The 20,546-nt window shown below is 39.7% G+C and overlaps 1 protein-coding gene across 1 annotated transcript in view; it reads left to right on the top strand.

Moving 5' to 3' along the window:
- Window positions 1-20,283, top strand: part of MSR1 (macrophage scavenger receptor 1) — a 34,443-nt gene extending 14,160 nt beyond the window's left edge. Inside the window, exons 5-9 of the mRNA XM_007067386.3 lie at window positions 768-848; window positions 5,568-5,648; window positions 8,750-8,803; window positions 18,200-18,382; window positions 19,646-20,283. Coding sequence (XP_007067448.3) covers window positions 768-848; window positions 5,568-5,648; window positions 8,750-8,803; window positions 18,200-18,382; window positions 19,646-19,779 — 533 coding nt within the window. The 3' untranslated portion in view covers window positions 19,780-20,283. The remainder of the gene's footprint in view (window positions 1-767; window positions 849-5,567; window positions 5,649-8,749; window positions 8,804-18,199; window positions 18,383-19,645) is intronic.
- The last annotated feature ends 263 nt before the right edge of the window (window positions 20,284-20,546 follow it).

Raw genomic sequence — 20,546 nt, forward strand, 5'->3', positions numbered from 1 at the left:
TGCAGGGTTAATTTAGTCTTCCAAAACAGAAAATAAACCTAACCAAATTAACCCTACAGTTTGCTACTGTGAACCTGCAGCGTGCAATGTCAAACATACATTCTCAGACTGGTTCCAATAAGAACCAGTCTAATTTCTTATATATTTATTATTGCAGTTGAGTTATACAAGTATCAGATTTTACGCTGAAAACATATGATAAAAAAGCAATTATCTTCCCCTTTTTTTGAAAACTGAACAGTCTGTACTTTTAGAAAGAAACCTGAGCATTTACAATGGAGTAAAATGTTTTTCAAAGATCATGTAGTTCCTTTCCTCCTTTTTATTATATCCTCTCTGTTGAATTCTTTAGGCATCATTTTAATAAATACATTTTTATATGTTGCTTTGAATATTGCTATGACAGTGCACTTTTTCACTCAATTGCATAAAGTATCTATGCTGTTTCATTTTCATCCTCTTCCCTCGCCTTTAGTTCTTTTCCTCTGCATTCCACCAAAACATGACCTTCTGTGTTTCAGGAATCAAGGTTTTAGAAACTCTAACCTCTAGGTCTTTGGTTAAGGGTCCTAAATGGGGGCTATACCATGTTTTCTATCACTTGCATGCAGTAGTATCCCTATCAGTGTTATGGTGGTTGAACCACCACAATGGCAGATTGGTCTTTTTCTGAATATTGCTAATGAAAAATGATAAGCCTATCCTTTCGCGTATGTAATAAATTCATGATTTACAGTAATAGTGTATCATGTCCAATTTTTTTAAAGGTCCTCCTGGGCCCAAAGGAGAGAAAGGTGATAAAGGTGTCAGAGGAGATCAAGGTGTAGAAGGAGTTCGTGGGCTAAGAGGTACGTTGGCTGTCATATAATGAATAATCCTGGGAACAAGGTGCACGTACTGGATACTCAATAAAGTCACGCTTGTGATCATGTGAAGTCCCAGGTAAAAGGTTAATTGTTGAAATCTAAACCCTATCGGACAGAAAAGATTTGCTTTAAATTCAGAAAATATGAACTATTCTATATGGATTTAGTTCAGATTAGCTTGCTGAACAATCTTCCCAGCTGCCTAATAACTGGTGCAACCAGCCTGATAACTGTATGTTGGTGGCATCTAGCGCATATTGAACACTTGACTTTGCTTATTTTTTTTGTCTTAGATGAAGGTAAATCGTTTCATTTTAAAACCACAAAAACAAACAAAAATCGCCAATAGGCTACATCGTGTGTGTGTGTGTGCATGTGTGTTTTTTAAAAGAAAACCCAACAGATTCGGAGAAATACACTAAATAAATATCAGACAGACTCTAGCTGGATTCTATTTCTCTAGTGATATGATGTACTGGAAAAGATCTGTTTCAACTCACTGGATGTGAATTTAAATGCTGAGTAGAATACAAATTCACTTTCACCTTTGCTGTCAGCAACTGTATGTAGTTTATTTGGAGCAAGTCTTGGTTTTTATCATTTTTCTATATGTTTTATTTGCTAAAATCTATAGCATAATTAATAAACTTTAGAAATTAAAGAAGATAAAGGGAAAGATTATTTCCTTCTAAAAGAATAAGAGAGGACAGTGAGTAAAATAATTGGCTCTTAATTCCTCATAAGTATCACAAAAACCCTGGGTAGTGTTTCAAAGCAAGGACTGTATATAGGACGATGTGTTTTTTACTTTGCATATCATCTCATGAAGCTAGAAAAAGCCCAAATATGTAGCACTACATTATTTTCATCATCTTTGATTATGTAAATCTCTTTCCATCCTTGATCAATCCAGTCCAAGTTTAATTAGTTTAAAAGTTTAAAAGCAAGAGTTTGGTTCCTGACTGTCCTTCCGATCATTTTGCTTAAGAAACTAATGCATCAGCTGAAAGCCTATCTATGGGGATGCCTTGTCCTTGAATATTCTGCCAGATTAGCTTTATCCTGAAGAGTCAGTTTACATGACTGCACATCTGTGGATCTTGACAATAGTGCATTAATGTCATGAGCAAGGGAAGTAACCAGTATTATATCAAAGTCCACAACCTTTGCTATTATCAAGGCTCTGTCAGCATTTCCATTATAAACTACTATCGTCAAAGCTTTATAACTCAACCATAAAAGGACAGTCTGGATGACAACTTGCAAATGGTTTCATTCTGGGAGCATCTTTTTCAGCTGTTCCTAAACTTTACATTTGCAAAATAAAAAGCACCAATATTTTACCTTTTGTTGTTGTTTGTTTTGGTTTGTTTTTTTGGAAGATGAGGAGCAAGGCAAAAGAGATTCTTGTAAATGAAGTGTGAAAATGAACTTTTTAAGTCTCTTAGATTGCACTGATCACACAGATTGGCCTTGGCTTAATTTGGAAAACCACAGAAACAACTACAAATGATACAAAAAGTGTCTTCTGATTATTTTCAACGATAATGTTTCCCAGAGTACTAACTCTGAATACCCGCCTACTTGACCCATCTACTTTAACAATTACAGTAACTTGTTATATGAATGATGTAACAGTAATAATCTATGACTTTCAGTGATGTTAATGGGAGGTCTGCACATGGCTCAAGCATGGTTTATGACTGAATACGTTTACATGTCAGAGCATGAAAACACCAGTACATTGAAAACTCTCCTACTCCATCTGTACAGTACCTAGCACATTGGGGCCCCATTCTTGGATGGTCCTTAAGCACTACTGTAATAAACATAATTTATAATAGTAGTGTTAAAACCTATACCAGTGTTTAGTCCACTAGGTTGTTTTCCGTGGATGTTGACTGATTAATCTCTAACAGTATGAAGTAGTTTTATCTCTGGTATTTGTAAAAATTGACTTCATTTAAGGAAGACAAAGAGGGAGGATCATTTGAAATTATGGAAGGAAGCAGAGGCAGATACATCATTAACAAGGCAAAAGCAGCTAAAGTCTGTGGATCTTGTATTAATAGGAAGTCCTAGATCTCTTAAAAACTATGGGACAGGTCATCAGAAAGTGTAAATTTATATAATACTCTGATGTTTTATAGAGCTATGTTGATTTACACCAGCTGCGAATTTGGACCTATGTATGTATTCTGTAAAATGTATTATGAAATCAAGGGTCAGAACCTTCACTGATGTTAACTGGCTTAGCATTATTGACTTCAATACAACTACATAATTTATACCAGCTGAGCATCTGGACCTTGATAGTAACAGCTGAAGAATGTATAATGTGGGAATGATGTAACTCTACATTTCTGAAACATCTACCAAGACCAAAACTATTTCCTTTGAAAAAGGAATAAAGGAAATTTAAAATCGGTTCATCTTGTATGCTCTAGCCATTAGGAAGAAAAACATAATCTTTTCTAGCTATGAAAAACAGGAAATTAAGTTCAGTTAAAACTCACACACCAGTTGACTAACTAGGAACCTATAGTCTAACTTAGTTTGTTAATGAAATCTCCCAGGAACGGGGAGAGCTGGATCTCAGGAACCCATCCTAAACTAAGGTAATCAGGAGACAGCAGAGCTACAAGTTTTTGCAATTTTGAAGAATACAGAGCCAAACAGAAGGAACTCTATATATTTTCCATATATAATTGGGGGGAGAGGGGAGTAATCTGGTGGTTTGCACAGGTAAAAAACACTAGAGAAGAAGGAAGTCATGGAAACAAACATGGCCATAAACGAATAACCAGAAATGGCTATAATGCTGTCTGAAATAGCAGGCAAGTCTGATATGGCTACTATTCTGACTGGAATATACAAAGCAGTGAAGGCCTTAAAGAAATTGTCCACAAACCAGGAGTGATGACCAAACGTTAACGTTTTCTTTTGCTGAATGAATGTGATTATTAAAATATTCTATTAGGCATTAATTTAGAGACACTTAAGAGATATTATTATTATTGTTTAAAACAAATTATGCAGGGAGGGACAGAGGTTGAGAAAGCTTTTCTTAAATGTAGAATCAGAATATTAAAATGCAGGAAAATGGTAAGTGCATAATGTTGGGAAAACCCTTCAGTGTCTGAAGGACTTGAATCCCTTCAGCAGAGTTTCGTTGGGTATTAATATGGGAATTAATACAATATAATTATCTGATAAGATATTGGACTGTGTACTTTTTCACAGCACATCCATCTCTCTTAAACTCTAGTGATAAAAGTATGCTATCTAGCCTTTGACAATAAGGCCTGATCAAAGTCCATTAAAGTAAATGGAAAGAATTATGGTAGAGTTACAGATCCAAGGAATTACAGACCAGTCAATTTAACTTCAGTAGCTGAAAAGATAATGCAGCAAATCATTAAGCAATTAATTTACAAACACTGAGACGATAATAAGGTGATAAATAACAGTCAGCATGGATTTGTCAAGAACAAATCATATCAAACCAGCCTGATAGCTTTCTCTGACAGTGTATCAAGCCTTGTAGATGGGGTGGGGGAAAGCGGCAGACATGGTATATCTTGACTTTAGTAAGTCTTCTGATACTGTCTTGCATGACCTTCTCATAAACAAACTAGGAAATACAACCTAGATGGAGCTACTATAAGGTGGGTGCATAACTCGATGGAAAACCTTTCCCAGAGAGTAGATATCAGTGGTTCACAGTTGAGTTGGAAGGTGTCAAGGTTCCTTCCCCACTCTGAACTCTAGGGTACAGATGTGGGGACCTGCAGGAAAACCTCCTAAGCTTACTTTTACCAGCTTAGGTTAAAACTTCCACAAGGTACAGATTATTTTACCCTTTGTCCTTGGACTTCCACTGCCACCACCAAATGTTTATCTGGGTTTATTTTTATTAGGAAAGCGTTGTTTGGAAATGTCTTTCCCCAAAAAATCCTCCCAACCCTTGCACCCCACTTCCCGGGGAAAGTTTGGTTAAAATCCTCACCAATTTGCATAGATGATCACAGACCCAAACCCTTGGATCTTAACAACAATGAAAAAGCATTCAGTTTCTGAAAAGAAGGATTTTAATAGAAGTAGTAAAAAGTAAAAAAGAATCACCTCTGTAAAATCAGGATGGTAAATACCTTACAGGGTAATTAGATTCAAAACATAGAGAATCCCTCTAGGCAAAACCTTAAGTTACAAAAAGACACAAAGACAGAAATATCCTTTCCTTTCAGCACAGCTTAATTTCTCAGCCATTTAAAGAAATCATAATCTAACGCATATCTAGCTAGATTACTTACTAAATTCTAAGACTCCATTCCTGTTCTGTCCCTGGCAAAAGCATCACACAGACAGACTCTTTGTTTTTCCCTCCCCCCAGCTTTTGAAAGTATCTTGTCTCCTCGTTGGTCATTTTGGTCAGGTGCCAGCGAGGTTATCCTAGCTTCTTAACCCTTTACAGCTGAGAGGATTTTTCCTCTGGCCAGGAGAGATTTTAAAGGGGTTTACTCTTCCCTTTATATTTATGACAGAAGGGCATATCCAGTGGCGTCCCATAGGGATCAGTTCTGGATCTGGTTCGTTCAATATCTTCATCAATGATTTAGATAATAGCTTAGAGAGTATACAACAGTGATTTTGTCCTGTAATATTCAGTCTTGCACTAATTCATTTCTCTGGTTTTGCTAGGTTTTCCTGGAGCCAAAGGGGAAGTTGGACAACAAGGTCGTCCTGGAAATCCTGGACAAAAAGGATCAAAGGGAATTCCAGGTATAGTGACTATAGCAAGCAATTAATAGCAATATAGACAAGACATTCAAGTTGAGGTATTTGTCCTGACTGGATTTAAAATGATCCCAGCAGAATTTTTTGATAAGATCAGACCTGATCATTCATCTCAAAAATATCTCTCTCCTCAGGATGGATGGCAAATATTAAGTAACTATGGCTCTCAATAGCACAATGTTTTCCCCTCCTCTAGTCAGCTATAAAATATAAAGTACTATAAAAAGAAAGATCATGGGGCATACTCCAGCCCTGAGCCATCTGATTTCCACCACTCTGGCAGCACAAAGTGGGTAGAAGGCCAACTTAAACAGCTGTTTGGGGATTCCCTCAATGTAGGACCCCTGTACGATAACTAACCCCTTCTTGACATTTGTATAAGGGGCACATCAGTGACCCTGCTTTGGTTTGGAAGGGGTTAAAAACAGCCCTGGGAAAGGGCTGCCCCAGGAAGCCAATCACAAGCAGGCTTGAGGCAGCCAATCAGGGCCTGACTGGGCCAATATAAGAAGGGCTCCTGGGGAGAAGGAAATCAGTCTTGCTGTAGCAGTGGAATAAGAAGGACCTAGCTGCCTGGTAGAGACAGGGATACCTGGAACACAGCAGTACTGGGAAAGGGCAGGCTGATCTGGGGAGCTCTGGCCTGGTGACCTCCCAGGCTGAGGTCTTGCAGCAAAGCCTGAGGAGGTACTAGGGCTGCAGGGAAGCAGCCAGGCCACGAAAATGCAGCAAGTCAAACCCCCTTGCCAGTGATGAGTGGCAATTTCAGACTGAAGTTTGCCCCTGAGAGAAGGGGCAATTTCAGACTGCAGTTTGCCCCTAGATGATGACTGGCAGTAGCCACTGAGGCAAGGTGGTATAGGGGGTTGGGGTTCCCCTGGGAGGGGAGACCCAGTGTGTGGGAGGGCAGCATCCTAAGGTAAGGAACTCTAGGGTCCAGGAGGCTCACGGGGCCAGAGGTGGTGGAGACAACAGGGCAGGTAACTGAGGGTAAGAAACCAGCCAGAGGAGGGCGCTCTTGAGCTGGATGAGCTAATTCCCGGACTGACCAGCAGGAGGCACCACTCCGGTGAGTGCTTTGCCTTACTACATGTAGACAATTATGGTAAATTAGGTACTGTTTTCTTTACACCACAATAAGTCACTTTATATAAGAAATGACAAATAGCACAGTGAAGGAAAGGGACATTATAGAAAAGGGGAAAGAGTTACAAAAGAATGAATAGGGAGAAAGAAAAGAGCCACACAAAAAAGGAGACACAAAGAATCAGAACTATTTTTTATTTTATTTTAATTTTTTGGAAGCTGATTAGTGTACTAGTGCATATAGTTTTATGTACAAATAAAGTAAATACTAATGCAAGCCATTATCATATGGACTTAGTTGAGAATGCTGCTCCATAAATACATCCCGACATGGAGCCAACAGGAAGGTTGCTGAGTGTTCATCATTTCTGAAAATCAAGTCACTTATTTCGGTATCTAGAAAGGATTTAGGAGGCTAACTGCAGATTCCTATTTTTGCACTTCTCAAGTAGGCATTTTTGACCACAAGTTCACTGGAAATGTGGCTAGTGTTATCCACAGTTATGCATTTATTTTGAGGGATTTTTTTTGGTCACAATGTTATTTTGAATGAATTTTTATCTTTAAATCTAATTTTCTTAACATGCAGTACCAATATTCACAAATAGCTTCCCTGTTCCTGAGAAGTTTTACACGTAAATTAAATCATTGTAGAAACTTCAGGAAAATCAAACCCAGAAGAAACCAAATCACTATTGTACACTAAGGATAATCCCAAAAACTGAAATTGCTCTGTCAGTGGTAGGGTTTGGGTGCTTGGCCTGAGAGATCCCCTCCCTAAGAAAAAAAAAAATTTTCTTCAGATGTTGTGGATGCTGTGGGTAGAGTGAAAGGGAGAGATCATCTGGGGTGTCTGTTCACCCTTCTTATAGTTCTGTCATCTTTGAGAATCATCCCAGCTGAGGTTCAGGAGACCAAGTCTGTGTGGATGGGAACCCTCAGCTGTGTCTTTGTCAAGATGTAGATTTTCGCTCATGTCCTCTTTCCTGCCAAAGAATGGCTAGTTAACCAGGTGATGGTCCATTTGATTTTGTTGACACCTGGATGAAGCATTGGCTAGCCTTTTGTCTCTGGGGAACTAGTCTGTGGCTGCTCTCCCAGACGTGGAACATGTCTTAGTAATTCCATGCAGAGGAATCATATAACTTTACATGCAATGTTGCCATACATATTTTAGCAGGATGATAATGATCAGCAAATTATGAGTTTTCAAATGATACCTCACAAGGCATACTTTGTACTACATTTATCATAGTCCTGGAAAAGGGGTGAACGTAGAGGTACAGACTGTCACAATGATTCACACTAATGTAGATTTACTCCAATGTAGCTTTACCTGGGTTGCAAATCAAAGTTATCTCCATCCGTGTAAGTCACTATTTTACATCAGTACATCATGTCTGGTTTTTCACTGGTCTAGAAAGTCTGAGTCTACAAACAGCCAGAAAAAAATATCTCTGAGGTGTGAACCATCCATTCAGCCTAATGAGGTATTACTGCAGAAACTTACTGCCATGTCAAGCTCCTCCGCAACCATGTGAGCAGAAGACTCAATTGGGGGTGGTGTGGGAGAGCTTTTGATGCCACTAACCAGTGTGACTCTGCTGTGAAGGTATAGTCTTTTGCACCCCCAGAGTCTTTTGCATAGGTGGGTGACCATTAAGTCCTCCTTCTCTGGGACTGACTGAAACCTGTCTAAAGAGAAGCAATGGTAGTCTGGGAAAGGAGGGAGCTCCAGTCTCCTCTAAGAGGATTCGTGGTAATATCCTGATAGCTGTGCAGAGAGCTTTTCCTGGTGGAATGGGGGCCATACGGGCCCACAGTGAGTGCTATGTGGGGATGTACCTAGGGCACCAGATTGACTTACTCAAGTCCTGAGAGCTGGTAAAAATGTCCCTTTCAGAAACCTCCCTTGTTTGACCCTCTCAATGGATTTTGCACATAAATATTGTTACTAATACAGGTCTTTTTTATCTTCTCCACCCACACAACTGATTTAGGGCCAAAAGGGGAGAAAGGAGACAAAAGCGGAAGTAGCAGCACCATTGCAATATGTAAGTAACACTTAAGTAGTTATTTGATTTAAAGAGCATGTATTTTTCTGTTTTTTTCTCTTTACTTAACTTGGTAAGTGTTCTTGTAAGAAAAAACGTGCCGCTGGGCTTAATGTGGGCAGGCAATATGCAGGCTTCTACATACAAAGCTCTGGCTCTATAACGTAGTCCTGACCTACAGTGACTCCATTAATCCAGTACCGACCCTTTCTGGAACAAAAAAATGTCAAGAAGTGTGTCAAACTGTTTTGTGGCTTTAGTCATATGGATATCCACCAAGATCTACACTTGGAACACTGAGCTCCATTCAGTTGGAGCCTACGTGGCAGATCTCAATGGAACTGAACACAATAGTTTATTTATTTAGTGTTCTGTGTGGAAAAATACCTTTGAGCATTGACAGAAAGATCCAACAGAAATAACTGCGAAAAATAAAATGTGATTATTTTAAAATAACAAAAGCATGGAATTTTAGTCATTAGATGGTTTGGCAACTGCTGCTAAAGAGTAGGTAAGAGTGAGGACTGCTGATATTGTTTCATACTAAAACCATTGATCTCTTTCTGTAAGATTCTCACATTATCCAAATTGCAAACATGCAATTTTTTTTTTCACCTGGTGTTTGGGAGTTTAAACTGCACCTATGGCAGTTCTCTGGGTGGGAAATCATTGTATTTATTACCAGGCTTACATTACTTTGAACAAAGGCTCAGACTAGTATTCTGTTTGCTCTAAATAAAGTTGGTCAAATATCAAGTACAAATAATATGCCAGATCCCACGCCATGACAGAAATGCTTCTAAATCACCTTTATAAAGTGGCCGGTCCCTGTACCATGTTGGCCCCACCGTGCCAGTTAGCACGATCTGAAGATTAGGAGCACATGGCTATAAGGGTTTATAGAAACGATGCAATCAAATAGAATTTTATTTAAATGCAGAAGCTTGTTTCACCCTTAAGATCAAACACCGATTTCTGTTTCCTTGTAGAAAGCAAGAAGAACTACTGGCACTTTCCTTGCTGTCCATTTTTAAACAAAGATAAAATGAGATTCAGTGATAGGATATATTTTTTTTTAAATCTCCAAGACAGTTTAAAATAACTGAGAGAATGAGAGACATTCAGAATATAAGTTGTGGTTAGTCAAATAAGACCACACATTCCACTCAAAAGCATAAAGTTAAAGTGATTAAGAGCAATCTGTACTTCTGTTCATATTTCAGCGACTGAGAATCAAATGGTGGAATACAATCTATTTTGAAATATAACCATACTCTTGCACTGTAGTGCAAACATCAAATATAAGCTTGTAATATTGCAAAATACCTCTCACCCCCAACTGTTTCTACAAGGATTTCATTTCAAGCAGAAAGGCAATTTTAAACCTTGCTTTATTTACTCAGATTGATTAGCTTTGTAAAGAATATACCCACTCAATTAACAACAAACCTCCACAACTAGCTCCTATTGACTGATTTACTGTACAGAGGATAATTCATTTATGCCATCTGGCTGGAACCTCTAACCTACAGTCTCAGTAATGGGTCTTGCCTAATTTATTTTCAGGGTCAGTATTTTCATGATGTAGATTCAGCAAGCATAGCCTTTGTTTCTCCTTGGGCTGACAGATACGTTTCTGCACAAGAAGTCTGGAACCTCTCACCCAACTGGAAATGGAGCCTTTATAGCTAGTTAAACCAATCCACGTGTCAGCCAAGCTGTGCTCATTGCAGGATGAGGTTGAGGGTGGGACAAAAGTACATCACTTCTGTGTTCCTCCAATCCTTGTGTTTGCAGGGAGCTAGATTGTCCACTGGCATAAATTAGAGGAATCTTAGTACTTAATACTGTTTTAATTGACTGCTTACCCTAACATCAGCAGGGGCAATTGTGTCAGCCAGGGATCACCAGAACCCAGCTCCTCCCTGCTCTACATGTCATCTATACTGACAGGGGTCAGAAGCAGGGGGCAACAAGTAGTTACACTAGCTCCATTGTATATAGGGATTCCACTGATGGGATCCTGTTTGTGCCACTCTGATGGTACAAAATGTCACAGTTACAGAATAACCTGTCGCCTTCCTAGTCTCTGAGTACACCCTTCATGCCTCAGGCTTTTACCTGTCCGAGGGTGGAATCACACAGTTCTACTCTGAGATCAGGCCCTGGACTACAGTTCCTGGTGTATCTATAGTTCTTACCCTACAGGTCCAACTGAATTCAGACACCTGCAGTTCTTCCTTTCAAGAACCAGTGAGAAGTGGCATCTAGTGACAAAACAGCCTTCTTAAAACAAACTACAGTTTGTTTTCACAGTAGGAACAAAGTATTGAGAGAGAATTTTAAAAACAGTCTATATGCATGTCTATCTTACCCACTGGCTTACCATCCTCTGTCGATAACCTAGCCAGGCCTAACTTCTTCAGATACTCCCAGTGGGTTCCAGTGTCTCTCTGGCTCCCCTGAACAACTACCTCGCTCTTTCTTCAGAGTTCCTTTTTAAACTCCCCCATGGTATTCCTGGGCCATTTCCTGACTGGGCATGTTCTCTTTACATCTCTCAAGTGTTTGCAGTGAAATGGCTTATCTTGTTTTTTCTGTTCCCTCCTGCTTGTTTTTTTTTTTTTTTCAGATAGCCCTCCAATATATTCATACATAAACAGCCCAATAACCAGGCCAACATACAATACTCATAAATTATTACAGAGCGGCTCCTAATCTGTCACACAAAGTTCACATAATGTGGTACATGATCTTGTCCTCATTTTGGTTTTGGCTTGTATAAGCACCCTGCACTCAGAACTATATGAAATTCTTAGATCTGCAAAACTGGGCTGGCAATCTCATGTGAACAGCTTTTGTCATAGACCAATCAGAAACAATCCATAAAGACTGGAAGTCTCAGGGGGACAAGTCTGTTCTTAGGCAAATCCAGCCAAAGTTGATCTGGAGATTGAGAGAGATCAGACTTTGCCCATGGTATTTTGTTGCTTCCAATCTGATCTCAACCAAAACCCATAAGTACAAAGCTAAAATAAATATTAAAAAGTTGACCAACATATCTGAAACTTCCAAAAAAAGTTCAATTCAGATTTGGAGGAAAGGTTCCTGGGGAAGGGACAGGAAAGTCCTTTAGCCATTTGTTTCCCCATCCTCAATGCAGGCTAATGTGTCATAAGGCTAAGAAGTGACTGTTCAGTATGTTCAGAACATTAAAAAATAAACCAGAACTTGGAAGCAAGAACACTGAAAATGTAGGAGTCTAACCAAGGTCATCTGAGGAAAAAACCCCAAGAGAGAGATGACCTCTGACGTTAACAGTATACCTCTTACCAGATCACAAATCCAGGTGTCACAGTCTGACTATTAGAGTAGACCTTATAAATAAAGGGGTGGGGGAGTTGTGTGTGAGCAAAAGACCCTGAACAGATTTCATAGCAGAGGGCAGAAGCCATCAACAGAGGACAGGACAAAAATGTCAGACTAATAAAACAAAACACTATTGTAAACACAGGATAAAACATGATACCCAAAAACTGCCAATGAGACGTCTTATAGATCATGGGAACCTGAAGACAAAAGAAAAATAAAACATATTTAAGATGTCACACTACAAGGAGATTTAGGGACCTCCAATATCAGGGTGTTTGTCAAAATTGAAGTAGTTTGTAATTCTGGAATCTGAACAACAGAAGGGATTCTTCTCACCTTTTAAAGGAAAGCTTTAGTGATCACTAATTAGTTTTAAAAAAGGAGTACTTGTGGCACCTTAGAGACTAACAAATTTATTTGAGCATAAGCTTTCGTGAGCTACAGCTCACTTCATCAGATGCTCACAAAAGCTTATGATCAAATAAATTTGTTAGTCTCTAAGGTGCCACAAGTACTCCTTTTCTTTTTGTGGATACAGACTAACATGGCTGCGACTCTGAAACCTGTAATTAGTTTTAATACTTTAGATAAATAATTACTAAGAGCTACATCATAGGTAGGAAAGGGAGTGTGTAGCTGCCCTCTGTGCTTGCATGGCCTATATAAAGGCTAGGTAGAATCCCAGTCCCTCCTCTCAGGAGAGCACAAGGACTTCTCTTTAATGTGTGGAGCAGAATGGGGAGATAGGAGGGAGGGAGAATGGGCAGACTTCAACTGGGCTCCTCATGGGTGCAGGAACCTGGCTACACAAATCTGATTGCAGGACTGGGGCCTTAGTTAGCAACAAACAGCTCACACATCAAAAAACACAATCCAGGTTTTTTTTTAATCTCTGGATTTATACGTATACACTGGGGGAGGCAGAAGGTGAGGATCATCAAGTCACAGCATTTTTATTAACCTTTTATTTAAGCATCTGATCCTAGAATTGATCCAAATTCAAACCTCCATAGACTGCTCTGGAAGTTCTGTGCAACATCTGATTTCAGATTTGGCTGTGTGTATTTCCTTGTTTATTTTTTATGTATAGTTCAATACCAAAATATTAATAATCAAATAAATGAAAGTATGTAATTAAGATATGGTCTAAAAGAGTTTAAATCAATTTGTTTGCCATGCAAAATGTTATCCTGAAAAATGCAATTACAACTCTGTTTACAAGTCACTAGTAACCTTTTTATTAAAATCTTTAAGAGTATGGTAATTGGATGATTTTCTTTCACAGTATGGTGGTGGGAAAAGTCACTAATTCATATCCTGCAGTTTAATGTTTGACTTGTGTCACCTCTCTGGAACATGCACTTAGAAAATCTCAAAGTATCTAATTATAGCACCTGCCTTGTTCAGTGTTTTGTGATCCGTATACAAATGTCTCGACTTGCTGCGTAAAGAAATCTTCAAAAGAAAAAGGGTTTAGGGAAAGCTTAAATCAGCATCCTTTGGATTCTTCCATGCTGTGACATTTATCTATGGAGTTAAGTCATCACATAGTAATAGCTTAGAATACAGCGTGGGCTAATTCTATATTTAGTGATGCCATGAACTAGTAGAGAGAGATTCAAATACTTAGAAAAAGCTGTTGACTGATTAGAATGACTAAAGCTTATGTTTTCACAAAGGTTAACAGGAAGATCTGTGCTGTGATACATACCAAATCCCAGTTCCATTTAAATTTTAATGGGGTAAGACGAGTAGATCCTACCTGCAGAGGGGAGCCGATTTTGGATGAGTCACCCAGTTCTTCTGAGACCTGTTTTAATCATAGAATCATAGAATATCAGAGTTGGAAGGGACCTCAGGAGGTCATCTAGTCCAACCCCCTGCTCAAAGCAGGACCAATCCCCAACTAAATCATCCCAGCCAGGGCTTTGTCAAGCCTGACCTTAAAAATATCTAAGGAAGGAGATTTCATCACCTCCCTAGGTAACACATTCCAGTGTTTCACCACCCTCCTAGTGAAAAAGTTTTTCCTAATATCCAACCTAAACCTCCCCCACTGCAACTTGAGACCATTACTCCTTGTTCTGTCATCAGCTACCACTGAGAACAGTTTAGATCCATCCTCTTTGGAACCCCCTTTCAGGTAGTTGAAAGCAGCTATCAAATCCCCCCTCATTCTTCTCTTCCGCAGACTAAACAATCCCAGTTCCCTCAGCCGCTCCTCATAAGTCATGTGTTCCAGTCCCCTTATCATTTTTGTTGCCCTCCACTGGACTCTTTCCAATTTTTCCACATCCTTCTTGTAGCGTGGGGCCCATTGTAATGTAATGTCACCTTCGACTTTATTCTAGTTCATCCAGTCCACTTAGCACAACATAATCCTGGAAAGATTCCAGAACGCTCCTAAAGGAAGTGGAGTAGCAGCGCCTGTTCCCCTCCAACTTCATGTGCCTCACTCTAGAAACAAAAATCCATATGATTTCCATGAAACCAGAAATAAAACCTAAGACTTGTAGTGATTTACAGATGTCCAGATAAAGAACTTGCTATTGGTTGGAAGTGCTCATGAACCTTCGGGTCAGCATAAGACTGGAATTCCTCAGGTTCATTTTTCTTAGACAATGCCACAGATACACTAGTATCCAATCTCTTCTAACCACATGGAAATCATGGGTTTCACCTGGGCTATCTCTGACCCCCATGCTCAGATGTGTCTCACATTCTGGATGGTTTGCAGTCTTGCATGAAGACGCTACACTCAAAAAAGATGCCCACTGTATACAATAGATAGAGGCCACAGGACAGATTCTCCACTGCCTGGAACCTTGTATTGGCATTTATAGTCTAGTTCAAAACAGTCCAATGTGATGCAATAACCAGGAAAAGCCTTACTAAGAAGGATCCAGTGATGTGAATGCAAGCAAAAACCTTGAGCCAAGTCATCAGTTAGTTACAATTGAACTGCACTAGATAATATCTAAAAAGAAATTGGAGCAACTGTAAGAGAATTAGATATGCAATGGCCAGCTAAGCATGTTTGTAAGAATGGGGACATAGGTTAATGAGTTCTGCAGCCAGCATTTTAAAGAGACTGTGTCACTTTTAGATTGAAATAGAAACTGATCACAGGTAACTACTCTATGGGCCTGATTCTCCTGTGTTATAAAGCATTGGGTACAAAGGGAATAACTATTACTGGAGATTTAACAGTGTAAGCAAGGGGAGAATCTGGCTCTGTGACAGAACAGTGGGAGCTGATAGGTTGCATATTTGGGATTAAATAAAACAGTTGTATTTGAGGAGCGTTGCATGAGATTCCTTTTATACCATTTACATGGCATATGGCAGGAAGCCTAAACAGTGATAGTTTACATGCACAGTGTGGCTGACACTAAGGCAGGCTCCTGGCCTGCCCAGGCCCCGCACCACTCCTGGAAGCAGCTAGTGCTTGTAGAGAGGGGCAGGGGTGCGTTGGCTCCTTCCGGGAGCGGCATGGTGATGGGGTAGGCAGGGAGCCTGCCTTAGCATCAGCCACGCTGTGCTGCTGACCAGGAGTCACCGGAGGTAAGTGCCTGAGCCCCCTCCTGGAGCCAGCACCCTGAAACCCCTCCTGCACCCCACGCCACAGCCCTGAGCCTCCTCCGAGAGACAGCAGCCCATACCCGCTCCTGCATCCCAAACCCCAGAGCCAGCACCACCACCCCCTCCTGCACCCCAATACTCTGGCCCAGCCCTGACCCCCCTCCCAGAGCAAGCACCCCATACCTCCTCCTGCACCCCAACACCCTGCCCCAGCCCTGACCCCCCTGTCCCAGACCCATCCCCCTGTACCTCTTGCACCCTAACACTTTGCTCCAGCCCAGAGCCCACACCCCGCACTCCCCTCCCACACCCCAACACTCTGCCCCAGCCCACAGCCCCCTCTAGCACCCAAACTTCCTCCCAGAGCTTGCACCCCTCACCCCCTCCTGCACCACTCCCACCTACCCCAGGCTCAGCCCAGAGCCCCTCCTACACTGCGAAACCCTCAGCTTCAGCCCAGAGCCCACACCCCCTCCTGGTGAAAGTGAGTGAGAGTGGGGGTGGGGGATGGAGTAAGTGGGGTGGGCCTTTGGGGAAGGGGCGGGGCCTTGTAGAAGGGGCAGGGTAGATCCTGGGTTGCCCTTAAATTCAAAAAGTGATCTTGGACGTAAAAAGGTTGGAGACCACTGGTTTACAGTATGTCTACCTTTAAGCAGTATTATCAATCTCTCACTTTTATGAGCTGAACGGATTTACGGTGCACATGCTTCTATCTTTTATGAGTAGATTGGAATATGAGATGAACCATGCTGCAAATACCCCACCTTAACGGCATGCTAAAGATAGATGAATAGGCCCACAATGCTTCGTAGTAAAATAATAATTCATTTTGGTTGAGTTAATGAGGTGGTTTCATAAAACAGATGAATTATCCTCAAGATGATGTTCTGAGATTCCAAAGAAGTCATCTCCAGCAAAAACATTTTTTTCTATAGTGTTTCTAAAAAAAAAAATCCAGCTCAGACAAACGCAGAACATATAGTAAATAGAAGGTCCCCAGTACTCTTCACTGTTACTTGAAAGTATTAATCCTAACATTAAAGAACAAGCACTGTGTGTTAAATAAATAATAAAAAAACCTCCTAGCATTAATGCTCATATGAGGATCACTTTCAGCTTTAGCAGTGTCATATCATGCAGTAAGTGAGGCAGTGTCTCAGGAGGTAGCTATTCAGGGCTTCTAGTTCAAGACAAAAACTGTGAATTCCACCTATAAGCCAGAAGGAAGCCAATGCAGATCCTGGAACACTCATGTGACATGCAATGTGGGAGGCACTGCTTAACACAGCTGCTTCTTGCACCATCTTCAGTTTCCAGCTGGATTTAAGGTATAGGTCTGGGTAGAATACAGTGCAGTAAGCTATCTTTGTGAGAAAAAAGCATAGATAATGGTAATAAGGTCTACATGCACAAGAGAGAGTTGCAAGAATATCGGGGGGCGGGAAACAGCTGTGTTGCTCTTTGCTGTTACCTGATCTATCAGAAGTTGGGAATCTAATCAAACCTGCAAATTGTGAACACAAACACATACTTGTCATGAGAAGGGCAGAAATAATCCTTAGCAAGGGATTTTCTCTCACCTATGCATTTCACTTCTGTCTTATGTTGATTAAACCTCAACCAGTTAGCATTCTCATCTGTGACTAGTCTCTACAAGACACTGGACGAGAGGCTAAGCTGCACCTATAGACAGAATGGAGACCATGAGCTGGGCACCAACAGCATACTGAAAACATCATATTCCCTGTCTCCTCACTCACCCTTTGAACAGCCTTATATTGCACAAGATGGGTAGCAAAATGGAACCCAGGGAAAGCCCAAATGAGAGCATTCTGAGAGGGGGGAAAAAAAGTCATTGCACAAGCCTGGTCTATGGGACTACTCAGACAGGAAGGAACAGAGCAACAATGTCCACTGGTGAATTGACAAAGCCTCATAGATCAGCAGCATCAAAGGCAGTTGACAGATCTAATAGTATGGATACTTGAACTACACCAATTGCAAGTAGCTCAACCACATACATAGTACTGTACCCAAATTAACAAAGATCATGGAAATCCATTGTAAGAAGATTAGCAAGAAGCATTTGCAATTCTACATTTTCATTGGCAAATGGTGATGTCATACTTTACACTTCTATAAGATTCCATCCAAGGACTGCAAAGGCATCAATGATTCAAATTGCCCAGCAACTCATTGAGTTAGGCAAATATTATCCTTCATTTTACAGGTTTTGAAACTGAGACATAAAGAGGCTAACTGATTCCCCAGTGTCACACAGTGAATTTCAGGAGCAGTGACAGCACCCCCAACTCCTGACCTCCATGCCTGCATTCTAACTCTTTATTACATATGATTGAAACCCACTGAAATATTCCCTGTATGAATCATGGTATCAAGTTTGTATCTAATCAAACCCTACCTTTATTTTCTCCGCTCCAGCTTCCAGTATTCAACTTGTAGGAGGACATGTTCCTAATGAAGGTAGAGTGGAGATTTTTCATGCTGGAGAATGGGGCACTATCTGTGATGACCACTGGGATATTCGTGATGGAGCTGTGGTCTGTAAGAGTCTGGGGTATTCAGCAGCATCTAAAATTCACAGTGGTGCCTATTTTGGACAAGGTACTCAAACGAATTTTTAAATTCATATAGTCTAGGTATCCTTTATATCTCCCCACCATGCACCCTCCTGCCCCCGAATCACAGCTAAGCTGGGTAGCTAAAGAACTGTTTATGGAACAGTAGCAAGATAAGATTCATACAATTAATTGGATTTTCAAAGCCATGCTACTGATTTTTAGGAAAGTAAGTTAAAGGGTGTATTTAAAAAATAATGATAAAATAATTGTTTTACTAAGAGAAAAGGACAGACAAGTAGAAATTAACCATCTGTTTTATCTACAGCAGGTTAAGTAGTCAGTCCAACCTACAAGGAGTATTCTCCGAAACATGGCATTTTACTCAATGTTTTGATTATATAAATAAACTTTATAATTATAACTTATAAAGTTTTTATTACAATTATATAATGCATATTGATGTGGTCATATAGATAAGGTTATAATGTAATTATTGTCACAGTATCTGAGAGCCTTTCAAAAAAATCACAACCAAAATGGACCAGATTTTAAATTCATTTCTTCTCTACTGTTTCCCCCCCGCCCCCCACCCCACTGCCCAGGACTACTACTATTTCTCTCTCCCACCACACACACACACACACACTCACACATATATATGTGTGATAGATATAATTTGAACAAATCCTTAATCCTAGGAATCTATGAGGTTTTTTTTGTTATCTTCATGATCATCACTCATGACAGCCACAGAGAGAGATCAAATCCTCAAGCTCCAAAACCCAAGCACACCACCACTTAAAATGAAGAAAATTTTCCACAGTATAGGGTCTGTGACAGACTCTCAAATCCTGACATCACTGGTAAAAAGAAAAATATGTTTCCAATAGTGAAGTTAAGCTTCATAGTGGGTACCAAGTGGGTCAGTCATTTCACAACCAAGGTAGTGTGCTCTGTATAAAGAAACTTAAATTAATTAGACCCATTGCAATTAATACCCAAAATTTTAGAACTATCTTCCAATCAAAGAATATTTTCCAAGTTTCTGGATTTTGGATGTCAACTTAGTTTGGTTATAGGGAACAATAGGTGCCTTTAAATACTTTAACACACCCCATTTTACCAATTTTACTGGGATATTTATTTAATCTGTGGCATTTTAAATTAAGTCAAGTGTTATATTTAACTCTGTTATACCCACCATCAATATTCCTGGTTATTATATATAAGATGTACAAATATTTAGTTTCATGTAAGAATTATCCTTCTGAAATATATATGAGATAAATTATTCTTAACATTGCAGGTACTGGTCAAATATGGATGGATGAAGTTCTTTGTTTTGGCTATGAAACCTCTGTTGAAAATTGTATATTTAAAGGCTGGGGTGTGACAGATTGCAAACATGATGAAGATGCTGGTGTCACTTGTAAAGTTTAATTCGGCCTTCAGAGATGCATAACTCTCACTGAAGGTAATGAGCATATTATGCATATGTAATAGGTATATAAGGACAATAATAGATCTTAAATGTCAATAGTCACCTACCGCAAGCTCTCAGAGTTAGAGAGGTATGAATCTAAAAGGATACTGAAGAAACTAAGGTTCTGATTTTGTAGGCACAGAGGCTTAATGTTAAGCTTGAAAGTAGTCCTGCTGAAGTAATTAGGATTCTTCACATGCTTAAAGTTAAGCACGTATATGTGTGTTTGCAGGATCAGGGCATAATTTACAGTCATATATGCTCAAAGAATACAAACTAGTGGGTCAGGACTGACCATGATGATATGTTAAGCAGCCATTTAATAGTTACATAAATAAAACATAACGAAATGACAAGGACACTTCACTGAATTAAGGTCCTGATTCATGGAAATACACATACTTAACTATAAGCATAGAAGTTCCATTGTCTTTAATGAGATAAGAATATGCTTATGTAATGTCTTAACAGAGATGCTTTCCTTAATTGAAGACTTTCATATTATTCTATTTTTATGTATTTGACTAATAAAATTAACCTGAAGACTTTTTACAACACTGTGGAACGTGCATGTTTTTCCCCTCTGTGAAATTAGCATATTTAAAGAGAAATCTTTGGTACAGAAATAAATGGAAGAGAATCAAACAACTGGAAAACATGAGAGAATTAAACAGAAAGAAATCAGGATGAATTAAACAACTGAAAGCATGCTCTGGGGCCAGAC

This window comes from Chelonia mydas, chromosome 4 (genome assembly GCF_015237465.2).
Source record: "Chelonia mydas isolate rCheMyd1 chromosome 4, rCheMyd1.pri.v2, whole genome shotgun sequence".
In the NCBI taxonomy this organism is placed as follows: domain Eukaryota; kingdom Metazoa; phylum Chordata; order Testudines; family Cheloniidae; genus Chelonia; species Chelonia mydas.